The sequence below is a fragment of the Podarcis melisellensis genome (genome assembly GCF_964234715.1).
Source record: "Podarcis melisellensis genome assembly, chromosome: 3".
Taxonomy (NCBI): domain Eukaryota; kingdom Metazoa; phylum Chordata; class Lepidosauria; order Squamata; family Lacertidae; genus Podarcis; species Podarcis melisellensis.
In genome coordinates this window covers 34599278-34614170 of record NC_138530.1, presented here as the reverse complement: position 1 = coordinate 34614170, position 14893 = coordinate 34599278, and the positions used below count along the sequence as shown (strand labels likewise).

General features: G+C 46.8%; 1 protein-coding gene across 5 annotated transcripts in view; it reads right to left on the bottom strand.

The window, feature by feature from the left end:
• Nucleotides 1–14893, bottom strand: part of LOC309365841 (uncharacterized protein) — a 62676-nt gene that overhangs the window by 41415 nt on the left and 6368 nt on the right. Inside the window, exons 2-5 of one of the 5 annotated variants that reach the window (XM_081904369.1) lie at nt 5175–5253; nt 2027–2071; nt 1892–1933; nt 1215–1703 (exon numbers count right to left, since the gene is read on the bottom strand). In XM_081904369.1, coding sequence (XP_081760495.1) covers nt 1215–1703; nt 1892–1933; nt 2027–2071; nt 5175–5234 — 636 coding nt within the window. In that variant the 5' untranslated portion in view covers nt 5235–5253. Of the gene's footprint in view, nt 1–1214; nt 1827–1891; nt 1934–2026; nt 2072–5174; nt 5254–14000; nt 14711–14893 lie in introns of those variants that run through there. The other 4 variants (XM_081904368.1, XM_081904367.1, XM_081904371.1 and 1 more) reach the window with 4 other exon arrangements.

The window sequence follows — 14893 nt, the reverse complement described above, 5'->3', positions numbered from 1 at the left end:
CGAGGTGGGAAGAGAGCCAAATGCAAAGGAACATGTACACTGAAGCAAACGCTCGTCTGCAAAGGCACCACAAGCAGCCTCGCATGACAAGCAGATGGGGCAGCTGCTTTCTCCAACTGATTACAGGCAAACAATACGCCACCAAGCCCAATGAGTGAGGCAATGGGACACTGGTGGCCTCGGCCAATGAAACCAACAGGCTGAGAACATGAAGCGTTTCCAGAAAGGAGAGAAGGCCAGGAAAAAACGGAACCCCTGGCAAGCGAACACAGGAAGTCAGATTCCATGCAGTGCAGAAGGTCGTTACTAGACCATCAGGAGCTAAAGCAGTGATGGAGAACTTCTGGTGCTCCTCAGATGTTCTTGAGCTCCTCAACCTCCCATTAGCCCCAGCTTCCACATCCAATGATGAGGAACGATGGGATATCTAGTGAAGCTACATCTGGTGAGCCAGAGGTTCCCCATCCCTGGGAATAAAGGCTATTGGGTTCTTGGGAGCAAGGGAGCTCAGGGTAGTCAAAGCAGTTTCAATTGCACCTCATTCCAGGAGGGAAAGTCTGAGCAATTATTCTACCACATAATTTGTGAGACTACGGGCAGAGAAACTCTGTGTGCCATCTGGGGGTGGGCTCTTCCCACCTGCCTTGTCCCACCTCTCAGATCCAGGATCCTTCCTAAAGGAGCCTCAGACAGAAGGACGGCTGCAAGTGGCCTCCCACACCTGTTGGGTTTAGGTACAGAATAAGAAAGTACATATTATGGTTGATTGGCCTATTAGTAAGCTTTTAAAGTTCATTTTTTAACGTAAATATAAATTTTAAACAAGAAGTCTTAACGGTTGAATTGCCAGTGGTGTTTCATTTTCTTCTCATTTTGCTTTTCATTTGTATACCTTTCTATATGTATTACTGTCACAACAGGCTGCTTTATTTTCGTGAACTGTGAACTGACTACAAATGGAATCAAATCAGGTGGAACTTTCTGGCGGTAAGGGCTGTTCAGCAAGTGGAACAGACTCCCTCCGATGATGGTGGACTATCCTTCACTGGAGGTTTTTAAGCAAAGGTTGGACGGCCATCTCTTATGGATGCTTTAGTTGAGATTCCTTAGTTGGGTTGGATGGCTCTCAGAGGTGCTTCCAGCTCTGCAGATTCTAAATGCATTCGTAGAATATTTCGTAGATCAGCCATCTGACTGTCACAACATGGCCTTACCTGCTGCATTTTTTCCAGGTCAAGGCTGGGCCTTCCGACCTTGTCTCCATAACCTTGCCGGTGCCGCTTACAAGGCATCGCTTGCTCATAGCTGGCTCCGACACTCGTGAAGATGAGAGGCCGGGATGTCGGGGTCCGTACCAAGGGCTGGAGTCTCTTAGGAGGGGAGGCACTGAAAAGCACTGGGCTAGGGGTGGCATGCAAGCCGTCCGCAGCTTCCGCCACCGGCCGGAACGACATGCCGCACAAGTTCTTCACCTCCTCGTCGCTGGAGGAGGTATTGCAGCTGTCGCCGCAGCAGGAGAGCCTGTTGACCTGGGACCACTTTCGCTTCTCGGCAGCAAATTCGCAGCTAATACGTTCCAGCTCCTCTTCAGAGCTGTGGCGGTCCAGGCCAGGAGGAAAATGGGCTCGTACTTTGCAGCACTGGTTTTCTTGGTTCTGCAGCTGATTGGTTGCCAGGGGAGTCAAGGTGCAATTCCGTCTTCTCTCTGCAGAAGTAGATTTTTTAAAAAAGTGACTGAAGAGATCTTGGTCATGGCTGTCACATGATGGGAAACTGACCATGCCAGTATCCCTCCTTCCCATCAAATGACTACTTCACCAGGGACCCTGGAAGGGGAGGTGGGGAAAGATTATTTATTAATTGAATAAATAATAATAATATCCACACACACCCCACTTTGGCCAGAGAGTCCAAGAACCCACTGGTGATTCTCCTGCAAAAGCAACAGCTGTCGAAATCAAGGCTCATTTGTGGAGAAGGAAAGGTCCAGCTTGTTTTCTAGGACCCAGCAACTTGCTCACTATACCTTCAGAGCAGAGCTTTGCAGAGGCAGAAGAAAGTGAGCTGAGCACTAATACAATGAGAGAGAAGAGACAAGAGTTGCGGGTGTTAGTGAAGCCAAGCCTTTTCAATATTTGTCTATTCCTTTGGGATCCCTTTTGAATATATTTTTTTAAATTTAATATTGAGGTTCCCCAGGGCTCTCCACCCCCGGCCACCAGATATACATACAATAGACACATTCTTGTTGCCCCTGAACTTTACTACCCTTACCCATAACCAGGGTGCCTGTAGGGTCCTCATACATTGTTTGAGCTCCTATTTCCCACAGTACATTTAAAGAGCATGGCTGATTCTTGAAAACCACATGCATATCTAAAGTGAAGAGAGAGGTTGGGTAGAGGAAGAAGTCAAGTAGAAACTTGAACACAAGATGGTTAGCTATTTGTTTTATTTTAGAACTTACATCCTGCCTTCTTTTTACCAACTGAACTTGCAAAATAGCGTAACATTTCAAGCAACCGCAACCATAAAGGAAATGGTATGAAAAGAATGGCAAATGAAAGGTTCAGTCAAATGCCATGTTGAACAGTAATGCAACATTCCCCAACTTGGCAGAAATGCATACTGTGCCGAATTATTGTTAGAAGAAACTTGGCATTTTATATTTTTTACATGGTGCCAACAAGCGGTACCAGATGTTTTGCATCTACCTTGCATTTCCAACATATGATGCTACAAGGACTCTTCGTGCAATGTATTTCCCCTAAAAAGTGGCAAAGGACGTGTGACTTATATTTCATAACACATGGTTGGATCATCAGTAACTCATGGCCAGGTATTTGCATCAAAGCCATTGCACTATGGGTTGTCGATCACAGACAATATATTCTTGCCACCTTTGATCGATACCTTACAAAGGTAGGTAAAGGTAAAGGACCCCTGGACAGTTAAGTCCAGTCAAAGTCGACTGTGGGGATGTGGCGTTCATCTCGCTTTCAGGCTGAGGGAGCTGGCGCTTGTTCACAGACAGCTTTCCAAGTCATGTGGCCAGCATGACTAAACCACTTCTGACACAACAGAACACTGTGACGGAAACAAGAGCGCATGGAAACACCATTTACCTTCCTGTCACAGTGGTACCTATTTATCTACTTGCACTGGTGTGCTTTCAAACTGCTATGTTGGCAGAAGCTGGGACAGAGCAACAGGAGCTCACCCCATCGTGAGGATTCGAACCGCCAACCTTCTGGTCGGAAAGCCCAAGCGGCTCAGTGGTTTAGACCACAGCACCACCCCCGTCCCATATGATACCTTACAAAACACCACACTGTTCCCTGTACATAAATTCAAGCTCCACATATGAAAGAGTAAAGGAAGCAGCTCATCAGCCAGAAGAATCTCAACGAAAGTATGAAGTATAGTAGAGTGGCAATGCAATTTCTACCATGGTGTGAAAATTCTGGCTTCAGGAGAGCAGATCCCAGCTGCTTCACTCCTCCTTGCTCATTTTACTGCTGTACTGCACTGAACTGAACCAAGCCACAGTTTGGCTTGGTGTGTCGTCTGAACCCCCACTTAGGGTTTACCTCTCCCAGATGAAGCACGGGCTGTAGGCCATGGGACAAACCTTGGTCACTGCTCATGGTTAGCTGGGAGAAAGCTAAACCACAAGCCTTGTTTTGGATGACACGCTAAGCCAAACCATGGCTTCAGCTTAGCTCAGTGCAGCATTGCAGCAAAACAAACAAGGAGAACTAGAAGCTCCACCCAACTATGCAGTTCACTGAGTGGGTCTTGGTCCAACCACCATCATACAGCCCAGGCTACCTCCATTGTTACAAAGATAAAAATGGAGTTGCTGCCCTGAGAAATCTACGGAGGTACAGTGGTGCCCCGCAAGACGAATGCCTCGCAAGACGAAAAACCCGCAAGACGAAAGGGTTTTTCGGTTTTTGCGATGCTTCGCTAGACGATTTTCCCTATGGGCTTGCATCGCAAGACGAAAGCCCATAGGGAAATCTCGGGGACCTTTTTTTAAATGCTGGCGGTGGGGAGCAAAGCCTTTTCCCCCCCTCCGGACTTCAGAAGAGGTCCAGGAAGGCCGGCGGGGCCAAAGGCTTTGCTCCCCACCGCCAGCATTTTAAAAGCGGTCCGGGATAGCAGGAAAGCGCTTCCCGCTATCCCGGACGGCTTTTGAAGGCAGGCAGGGGGGGCAAAGACTTTTGCCCCCCGCCCGCCTTGGGAAGAGATCCTGGACCTCTTCCCAAGGCGGGCAGGGGGCAAAAGTCTTTGCCCCCCCCTGCCTGCCTAACCGGGGGCTTTTAAATCGCCCCGGGACTGTCCGGGGCGATTTAAAAGCCCCCGGACGGCTTTTGAAGCCTCCCCCCGCCGCCCGGCATCGGGGCATCGTCCCGAAGCCGGGCGGCGGGGCGGGAAAGCCTCCCCCCGCCGCCCGGCTTCGGGGCATCGTCCCGATGCCGGGCGGCGGGGCGGGAACGCCTCCCCCCGCTGCCCGGCTTCGGGGCATCGTCCCGATGCCGGGCGGCGGGGCGAGAAAGCCTCCCCCCGCCGCCCGGCATCGGAACGATGTCCCGAAGCCCGGCGGCGGGGCCGCGAAGCCTGGGCGCGCTGGCAACTCTCCGCAAGGAGCGCTCCCGCTGCTTGCGGAGAGGTCCGCGAAGCCTGTCCTGGACCTCTTCTGAAGGCAGGCGGGGGGCAAAAGTCTTTGTCCCCCCTGCCTGCCTTCCCAGGGGCTTTTAAATCGCCCCGGACAGCGGAGAAGTCCTCCGCTGTCCCGGGCGATTTTAAAATGCCGCCCGCCAGAAGAGGTCGGGGGAAGGCGGTTTCCATAGGAACGCATTAATTGATTTTCAATGCATTCCTATGGAAAACCGCATCGCAAGACGAAAAACTCGCAAGACGAAGAGACTTGCGGAACGAATTAATTTCGTCTTGCGAGGCACCACTGTAATAAACAAGCCCCACTTTTTGTGTTCTTGGCGCATTTTGCAGTCTCAGAGCTACCAAACTTGGGAAAAGTCCTGTGTAGTAAGGGGTCAATGGAAGGAGGAGTATATGGTGGAAGTTACATATAACAGAGTTGATAGAGCATGCAGGCATTGCAGATCAGTAGGGGATAAGCCCTGCACCCTACTTGCTTCCCAGTTTACCTTTGTCAATCTGAGCAAGTTCCTGGTTCTCTCCCTCAGAGTCATCGCTGTCTTCCTCATCACTCGGGGGATAGGAGATCTAGGAAAGAAACACATTAGGAAATAGTTTAATATAAAACAGGCATGCACAGATCAGTGTAATTCTGGCCCTGGTCCCTTTCGCAGGCATTCTGTTCTCTTTCAGCAGTTTTTTGGTGTGTTTTTAAGGCATGCATCACATTTATATTTGACTTTCTTTTTTCTTAGAACTTTATTAAGCAATCGAAATAGTTTGCAATGAAGCAAAACAAAGAATCAGGTGGCAACTTGCTGTTATTGGTTGGATACGACAATGGAACATGAAGTGGTTCAATCTAAAGTCAGACAAGGAAATAGGATTATTTTTCTTGAAGGAACAACGAGGGCTAGTAAAAGTGGATATGTGTATGTAATCAACACCAAATTAAATCAATGAAAATGTCTCATCCTTAAGCCATAACAGCTTTCAACATGCTGTTAACAGTATTTCTTTATGCTCTCTAGCTTTGTTTTATTTTGATTATTAATAAAAAATAAAATAACTTTCAAAAGACGCTCACCCTCCCAAGCATTTTAAATGAATGTTTTATTTCTGCCACTGCTGCTTCAGTTTTGCAAGTCACTTTTATCTATTTTTTCATTCTTGTGCTGTTGTTTTTATTATGTCACGTCAGCAGCTTGGTGGGGGGTGGAATTTGAAGGACAAGATTTAACATTTGCTTGAACTAAATAATAACTATGCCACCTCCCTGGAGAGCCATGGGAACTGTATGACCTGGGGATAGCCAAGAATTCTATCACCTTCACCAGAATGAAATCCCCAAGAGTCTATAGACAGCCATAAAACAAATAAAACTGCCACAATGTAATATAGATAAGCTCTTAGCTAAGCTGAATGATCACGCCAGAACCCAGAGAATAGTGGTTTCCAAACAGAGATGCTATTTCAAGAGCTCGGGTTCCCTTAGATCTCACATAATCTATGTTTGAAAACTGTTACACTGGCCACACGTTCATTTCTGGGCCCAATTCAAGGTGCTCACGTTAGTGTCTAAAGCCCAAAGTGACAAAATCCCCAAATATCTGAAATGCGGCCTTCTTCACTGCAGACCGCCTCAGGTGTTCAGGTCTATTGGGTGGATAAAAAATTAGTATTACTCTTATACAAAGGCACCCAGAACCTTTAAATAAACATTGCTCAAAGTAGAGAGTGTGCATGCAATTGCTTACATGTGGCTTAGTCAAAGAAAACCAATATATTAAGTGTGCAGATGTACACACTTTTGCACAGAAATGGGAAAGGAAAACAAATAGGATGGAGGCTGCTATCCAGAAGCACGCATGTGCTGGATCAGGGATATGCTACTACTGTTCACAGGATTCCCTGAGCTATCGGCTTTGTCTCAGCAAAAAGCTGCAGCTGTGTTTATTTAAGGAAGAAACTTGGACTGTAGCTGGAGGGCTTTGCTGCTGCAGCCTTGTTCACTCCTTGTCTCTGCTCAAGGCTGGAAAATTCCCAAGTTTCCTCCAATCACAATTTGGGGGTGCCATTTCCCCATAAAAGTGCATGCTGGAAAGTCTAGAGGGGGAAAAGGCGTTACAAGCCTAGGGAAGGCAAGTTAATTTAAATGTTTAGATCTGGGGTAGCCAAGATGGTACCCTCCAGATGTTACAGACAACAACTCCCATCACCCCCAGGCAACACAGCCAATGATCAGGGATTATGGGAATTGTAGTCCACAACAGCTGTGAATCTCTGACTGTGTGGCCCAGGCAGGGCTGGATTTAGGTTTGATGAGGCCCTAAGCTACTGAAGGTAATGGGGCCCTTTATATGTCCAGATGTCCTTTGTCAACAACAAATTGTCGCTGTTTTTTGTGTTGAATATATGCTATATGGTAATTTATGGACCTAATAAGTATCTAAAGCAATTTGCACATAACAAAATATGTATTTTATCAAATTGTTGAACTGAAATACAATTAAGAAGTATATTAATAGTGAAATACGATTAAGAAGTATATTAATAGGAAAATAATTATTAAGCTCTAACTGTATGTAGGTTTTATTTTATTTGTTTTTTATCCTATATTGAGGAAATGTACATCCAGTGGTGTTTTTTCCTTTAAATTTTTTGGGAGCTAAGAGAGTGGGGCCCTAACCTATAGCTTGTTTAGCTTATACGTAAATCCAGCACTGGGCCCAGGGAACAGTGGGAAGTCGCTGAAAACCGTTGGAAAAGCTGGCCTCTTCCCAAGGGAACCCTGCTGAGCACAAATATTTATTGAGCAGGTTAAGCTGGTGGTAAGGGTCCTAGGGAGTTCTTGTTTAAGATGCCAGCATCATTGTTTTCTCATGATCAGGCCTCCAATGTAACAAAAACAGCCCTAAGATCTGGGGCAATTATATTGGCTCTATTCGTTGGGTGGGGCAAATAAAGGGTTTTTAATTTTTATATTAGTTTTCCGCTAACAAAGCTTGCACATGTGCACTTGGCCTAACCTATGAATCAAGGCTGCCTATGTAGGATCTTTCGTGGGTTACGCTCAGGTTGTGTGGATGGAGCATTGGTGGGTCCAGCAGCAGGTTTTTGATCCCCATGTTGGGTAAAAGATTCCAGCACAGCAGCTGGTTGGAGTATATGACCCTCGTGGTCCCTTCCACCCCTACCATTCTCTGATTCTCTTATTCTATACTCCCTACTTTACATAAGTTCCTACATATTGAAAAGCAGAACACTAAATGCTTGATGCAGCCATAGACAACATTACTTCTACATATTGCCCAACAAAGGCAATGTGCTCAGAGAACAACGGACTGTTAAAACAGTCAAACAGATAGAGTAAATAAAAGTTATAATCGCTGCCGTTTAACACCAACCGTTCAACAGTTAACGGTGTGTGAACTGGGCCTTGCCTCCAGTACTGTTTACAGGTAGTGCAATATTAAAATTAGTCCCCAAGTTCATCCAACAGAAGCAAAGAGGGAGGAAGTACTCCTCTTAAGGGAACTCGTTTTCTGAACAGGAGGGGGTGAGAATAAACTAGAACACAGATGAAGAGCAAAAGGAAGAGGGTGAGAGAAATAGCCTCTCTGGGAGATGGGAGGATGGAAACAAATCCTGTTGAGCAAGACTTTCATCAGCTGAGTGAGAAAGCTGCCTAGAGCCCAGCGGAAAGATCAAGCAACAACTGCACAACCGACCACAAGAAAATTCTGAATACTCTTGCTTCTCCAAACAATACTCCCAAGCATCCTGTTCAACTCTGCAAATGAACCAAGTAACAAACTGCACAGGAAGGATTGTTCAGCAGACTGGGAATTGGGAGAGTCAGGGAGCCAAACTGCTGTAACTGGTTAGAAAGGTCACAGTTTACAGCAAGGGAGTCTCCAAGCTAAGATGTTAACCTTGAAAGTGCTGCCTTCCAAGCTTGTGTCCAATTAGTATGTGGGCAGGAGCCAGTGTTCCAATCATTCCTGACAAAACTATTCCAAATTACGCAGTAGGCCAGGGGTAGCTGACATGGTCTCTCTGGATGTTGTTGGGATTCTGACTCCCATCAGTTCCAGCCAGGATGGTCAATCATCAGGAATGATGGGTGTTGTGGTCAAAGGACATCTAGAAGGCACCATGTTTGCTATTCAAGTCATGGAACATGCACCTGGTTTCCCACAGGCGGCAGTCACGGCCACCAACCAGTTGCTGGAAACTACAGGAAGGCGAGTGTTCATTCTCTGGTCCTGCTTGCAAATTTTCCTACAGGGATCTGGTTGATCACAGAGGGAACAGAATGCTGGACTAGATGGGCCATTGGTCTGATCCAGCACTGCTTCTCTCATGGTCATAGACCGTAATTCTCAACTGTTGTCATGGTGAGTTTTACCTGGGTCACCGTGCCATTGGTGGAAGACACCCTTTCTGAAGGACTGCCATACATGCATGTGGCCAGTAGAGCCAATTGAGAAGAAAGTGAAGAGAGATCAGACAAAGGAAGAAAAAGTAAAGGAAGATAAAGGAGTGTGTGTTTTTTAATGGGTACAGACCAAGAAAACAGATCGTCATGGGAAGTTCTTTTCTGTCACATAGTCAACTGTGGATTGGCATTGGTTTTCTTCCTTGTTTGCTCACTCTCATAATTGTAAATTTGCTGTTACTTGCCTAAATCCATAGCACGGAGAAATATTGTTAAACATCTGTAAGACTAAAGAGCGGCTGCCTATCTGTCACTCCCCGTCTACAGCAGAGGTCTGTGCCCATTTGGTTTGGGTGGATTTAACCAACCCACTTCTCCATTTACACAGGGTGGTTTTAGCAACGGTTGCATATATGATCCCTATCTTGAGAAAAACAAGCACTTGAACGGCACCACGTACAATTAGACAACAGGCAGCACCCAGAACTCCTGCTTCAGAACTCAGAGGTGGAACCATGCAAGGTTAAAAAAAGGAGGAGCTGTGTCTAGCTCAATAATGTTTGCTCACTGGTCCTCAACCCAACAGTTGACACAAGGGCAGAGGAACATTTTTCCTTCTTGCAAGGATAAGGAAACAGGCTGTCTTCTGGCGCAGTCATGTCACGGATAAGAGTTTACAACTACCCTGGCAACTCTCCCTCCACCTCTTCTCAGGAAAACTCCCTTTACACTGTGATAAACCAAAGCCCTAGGATCAAGGAATCAAACATCCACACCTTAAGATAGCATAGAGATCCAATTATGCCACTTAAGTTCACACAAGGATAACATGGCTGCAGAATGACCTCGCAGGAATGGAGGCACAGATTAATGGGGGTGCTATCTTTAATAAAACCTAAGCCCTCTTAAGGGGTTGCAAGGAGAGCAATGGGATTATGTGAGGGGGGCGGTCTGGATGAGTGATAGCTCCACCCCTTCCACCACCAACTTCGTCACCTTCCAACTTGTGAACACAAGTGTCTGAGATGGAGAGTGTTCTGTATCCATGGAAAATTGGGGTGCTAAAACATGCAGGGAGCCACTACAGACACAGAAGGCTCTCCACTGTGATGGAAAGTGAAAAGCAGAAAGAACAGTGACATTTATACATATTTCCCCCCTCAAATGCTCTCATTGTCCTCTTTACAACTCTTGGAAGAGGGCTGTATCCTGATGTTTTTAGACTACAGCTCCCAGGGCCAACAGAAATTGTAGTCCAAAACATCTGGACCATACCAAGTTGGAGCATAGCTGTCAACTTTCAGATTTGAAAATAAGGGATCGGCAGCCTCGAAAATAAGGGATCAACAGCCTCACCTGTCCTGGGGACAGTCTATGGGATATCTAACAATCCGGGATAGCAGCAGGAAACGGTGCTGGAATAAGGGAGTTTCCCACACAAAAAAGGGAAGGTTGGCAGCTATGAGTTGGAGAAAGGTAACCTAGATGATTCTAACAACCATTCTGACTGAAAGGGAGCGGCTTTCCTAGCACCACCAGCAAGTTTATGGCGAAGTGGAGATTTGGACCACACTTCCAAGCTCACATTTTGCACTTTTGGGGATCACACAGTCACCCATGCTTTCTGTTTAAGCAGTTGTCTATTAGGACAGAGAAAGAACGAATGTACAAAGACAAACATGACTTCAAAACACAAATGCGGGGAAACTTAACATATGGAATTAACTGCTCCAGGATGAGGTTTTGGCCAAGTATATAAACATGAATTTCTAAAGAGAGATTTGGAACCATGCATACTTTCTCATGGCTCATGCTTATTATATTTTTCTTTCCCCTATGCGAATACAAGCATGTATTCCCAGGTGTTAGGAGAGGAGGATGGTGGCAGTCTACCCGCCCTCAAGGTTTCAGATTACATGAGATTATTCCTCGGAGGCAAACTTCTCTCTCTCCGGGTACTGGATTATAGAAAGTTAGTCAAGACATGTTCCTAATATCTATTACTTTTTTTTGCAGGTTACATCTTGGAGATATCCAAGACCAGCTTGAGGTTGGAGAACCAGAAGCTTGTAACAGGCATCAAATAGTCTATCCTCTTGCATAGCAATCAGGTAGCAATACAGCTGCCCCCATGCAAATATACCAGTTGATTCAAGGGTCCTGTCCTTATTTTAAAACCTCACGTTGTCAAATGCTCAGTGTTTCTATAGTTGGGTGTGAAGGAGTACCAATCTTTCTACTCCTCTGGCCATTCTGAAGACTGCAAACCATTCACTTTTGCAGCTGCTAACACCAAAGCTTGCAACATCATAGCCTAGGCTATGATGCTTTTTGTGATGCTCAGGTGAGAGAGACAACCCCATGACTTTTGTGTACAACTGTAGTTACTTTGGGGCACACCTCCATGAAACAGACCCAAGAGAGATTATAGATTCTGTCCCATAACATATATTTTTTCAAAATTGTATTTACTACCAGCTAAATCCAGGGATGCGGGTGGCGCTGTGGGTTAACCCACAGAGCCTAGGACTTGCTGATCAGAAGGTCAGCGGTTCGAATCCCCGTGACAGGGTGAGCTCCTGTTGCTCGGTCCCTGCTCCTGCCAACCTAGCAGTTTGAAAGCACGTCAAAGTGCAAGTAGATAAATAGGCACCGCTCCGGCGGGAAGGTAAACGGCGTTTCCGTGCACTGTTCTGGTTCACCAGAAGCAGCTTAGTCATGCTGGTCACATGACCCGGAAGCTGTACGCCGGCTCCCTCGGCCAATAAAGCGAGATGAACGCCGCAACCCCAGAGTCGGTCACGACTAGACCTAATGGTCAGGGGGCCCTTTACCTTTACCTAAATCCAGGACTGCAATCGTTTATCCAAGTGAAACAAAACATATTAATATGCCAGCTAGCCCACAACCACTGGATATGAAGAGACATTTGAACATCAGGCACCATTTTGTTCTCAGAAGTGTATACTTTACTGTGTCCCTTTATGAAGTGGGCAGCATCATTATTTCCATCTGCTTTTTTTAAAAAAAGCAAAAGTTACTAATTTCTAGTTGCCTATGTTCAGAAGTTTGTTTCAACGCTCCAAGCCCGACTCAGTGCTATTAACTAGAAGCTATACTAAGAACCAGAGGCCTACTGTATATATTCCCCATTCCAAGACATATTTAACTGGAGGGGGAGGGAAGAGGGGAAAGAAATCAAGTTTGAACAAATGCTGAACTTTTTCTGTTCTCCAGCTTGTGCAAGTCTCCAACGCCTTTTCCTCTCCAACTGTGTTCTTTTGAGAAGAAGCAGTGGCAGCTTTACAAGAACTTGTGCTAATTCCTTCAGGACAGCTGCTTAAAACCAAAGCTTGGCACAAAAACTTGACAGACACTGGGTCTAGAAAGCCAATCTAGACCCACACATGCAAGGTATAAGGGCGGACCTCAACACTGCTCAGAATAGGCAGTCACAATTCTACCCCCAGCTAGCTCCTACCCAGACACTGCTCTCCTAGAGATGCCTGGAGACTTTGACTTCAGATAGCATGGCCAAGTTCACTGTGGGGTCTGGAAGAGCTTTGTCTATGGCAGGCTTCCCCAACATGGTGCCCCCAAATGCTTTGGACTACATCTCTCAGCACACCTGTGCTGGCTGAGGGTTATCTAGAGCAATGTTTCCCAACCTTTGGTCTCCAGCTGTTTTCAGACTACAATTCCCATCATCCCTGACCATTGATCTTGCTAGCTAGGGATCATGGGAGTTGTAGTCCAAAAACAGCTGGAGATCCAAGGTTGGGAAACACTGATCTAGAGCACCCACAGCTCCCTGGGCCCTAATCAAATGTTATATTGGGGGTGAGGCAGGAAAAGAAGTCTGGCCCTGCAGACGGGAGGGAGGCCACATTTGAAGCACATGGTCTCCTCCAAAAATTCCTGGGGACTGTCATTTGTTAAGGGTGCTGGGAGTTGTGGCTCGGTGAAGACTAAACTACACTTTCCAGGAATCTTTGGGAGAAGCTTTTGAATAAATGTGTGTGCAATGTGCGAGAAGCATATGGTGCAGATGTGTCTGGAGTCCCTAGCCTTTATGAACTCCCTGACAATATCCAGACAGACACAGGCAAGTCCATAAAAATGAATTAACTTGCTCAGTAATTTGCCAACAAAGAGAGCTGTAAGGGGCAGGTAAAAGGTACGGCCTGATCCACTCATGTTTACTCAGAAGTCAAGTCCTGCAGAGCTTAAAGGCTTGCTCTTAAGTGAGCACCAGACTGTAACTATACCATGCAATCCTAAACATGTTTCGCCACAACAAGTAATTTCCACTGTGTTTTATTTTATTTTATTTTATGGGGGTGGGGGTGGAGATATGCTTACTCTCAAGTAATTTGGAAATATCTACAGACTTAGAACAGACAAAACCCATGCCTAGCAAAGCACTTCACCAACTTCTAAATATTGCCCAAATGTTTTATTTATTTGTTTGTTTGTTTGTTTGTTTGTTTGTTTATTTTCAGAGTGGCACAGCCCCCTCAAAAAATGTCTCCCTTCAAATATAATCCGCAACACACAAAATATGCACTTTGCTAAGAACCCTTGCATCCAGACAGTGCACTTTTCGAGGCTCGAGGCTGTCCAAGGAAGTGCAAGGCCTCCTCCATCCCTTGAGCTGCTGTGTGGACAAAGACAACCTGGCCCTCGAAAGGAACAGGCCTTATTCAAGTGCATACGCAGCTCTCACGGTTAACTCGTGCCACGAGCAGGATGCGAAAGGGAGAAAACGAGCCCTGGCTATGCTAACAAGAACAGTATAGAGTTTCTGCAATCAGTACAGCTCAACGCAAAAATAAAAAATGAGACGTGCTTTGGAATATACAACCAACTCCGCGCTCCCCCCCTTTTTTTTTACCTTTAACTGGAAGGGCTGGATCTCATTCAAACTCTGATTCCTGAGCTTCTTCGTGAGGATCTTGAGCATGGTACAAATCCAGAGAGCCGGGAAAGAGTTAAGCACCCACGCACATCTAGATCGGCTGCCGCTGCCGCCGCCGCCACGCTTGGAGGCACTCAGAATAGCTTGCATTCAGCAACTTCAGGTACACCCAACTTGTAGTTTGGAGAGGGCAGGATCTGCAGAGAGAAATTCGATCTTGCGCCCCTTTCCTTCCAGACAACAGGCTGGATGGGTCTGGGTTTTGTTGATGAAAAATACTGCCACGCACAGTCTTTGGTTTTTGGTGCCCCCCCCTTCCTTTTCTTCCAACACGTATAGATATTACAAAGCAAATCCTTTCATTTGCTTCGCAGGCTGCGGAGGCAGCCGAGGTAAAGGAGCAGCTATAGCGGGGCTTTTGCTCAGCAAGAGAGGCAAAAGGGGAGCAGCAGCAAGAACTTAGGAAGAGATGAGCAAGCTCTCCCAGCAGAGGCCCGGGGCTCCGCTCATGGCAGCGGGTCTAACGTGCCATGCCGCTCACTCGCTTCCCCGTCGCCGGCAGCCCCTGGGCAGCATCGCTTCTTCTGGGCACACGCGCTCTTCCTCCCTCGCGCACCCGGCCCGGCTCCTTTTTCTCTCTTCCACGCTCCCTCTCGCTGCCTTCGAGCTGTGCGAAACTTGTAACAAACAGAACACGCATCCGAGGCGCCCATTGGCCCGGCCGAGGAGGACTGTGTCAATTTCAGTGGGCGGGGCTTCCATTTAAAGGGAAACCAAAAGGAAGAAGGGGAAAGTCGCCTTTCACGCGCGCGCGCACCCTCCCTCCGGGCTGGGAGATCCAGAGGCGCCGGATGCCGTAAGCCCTTGCA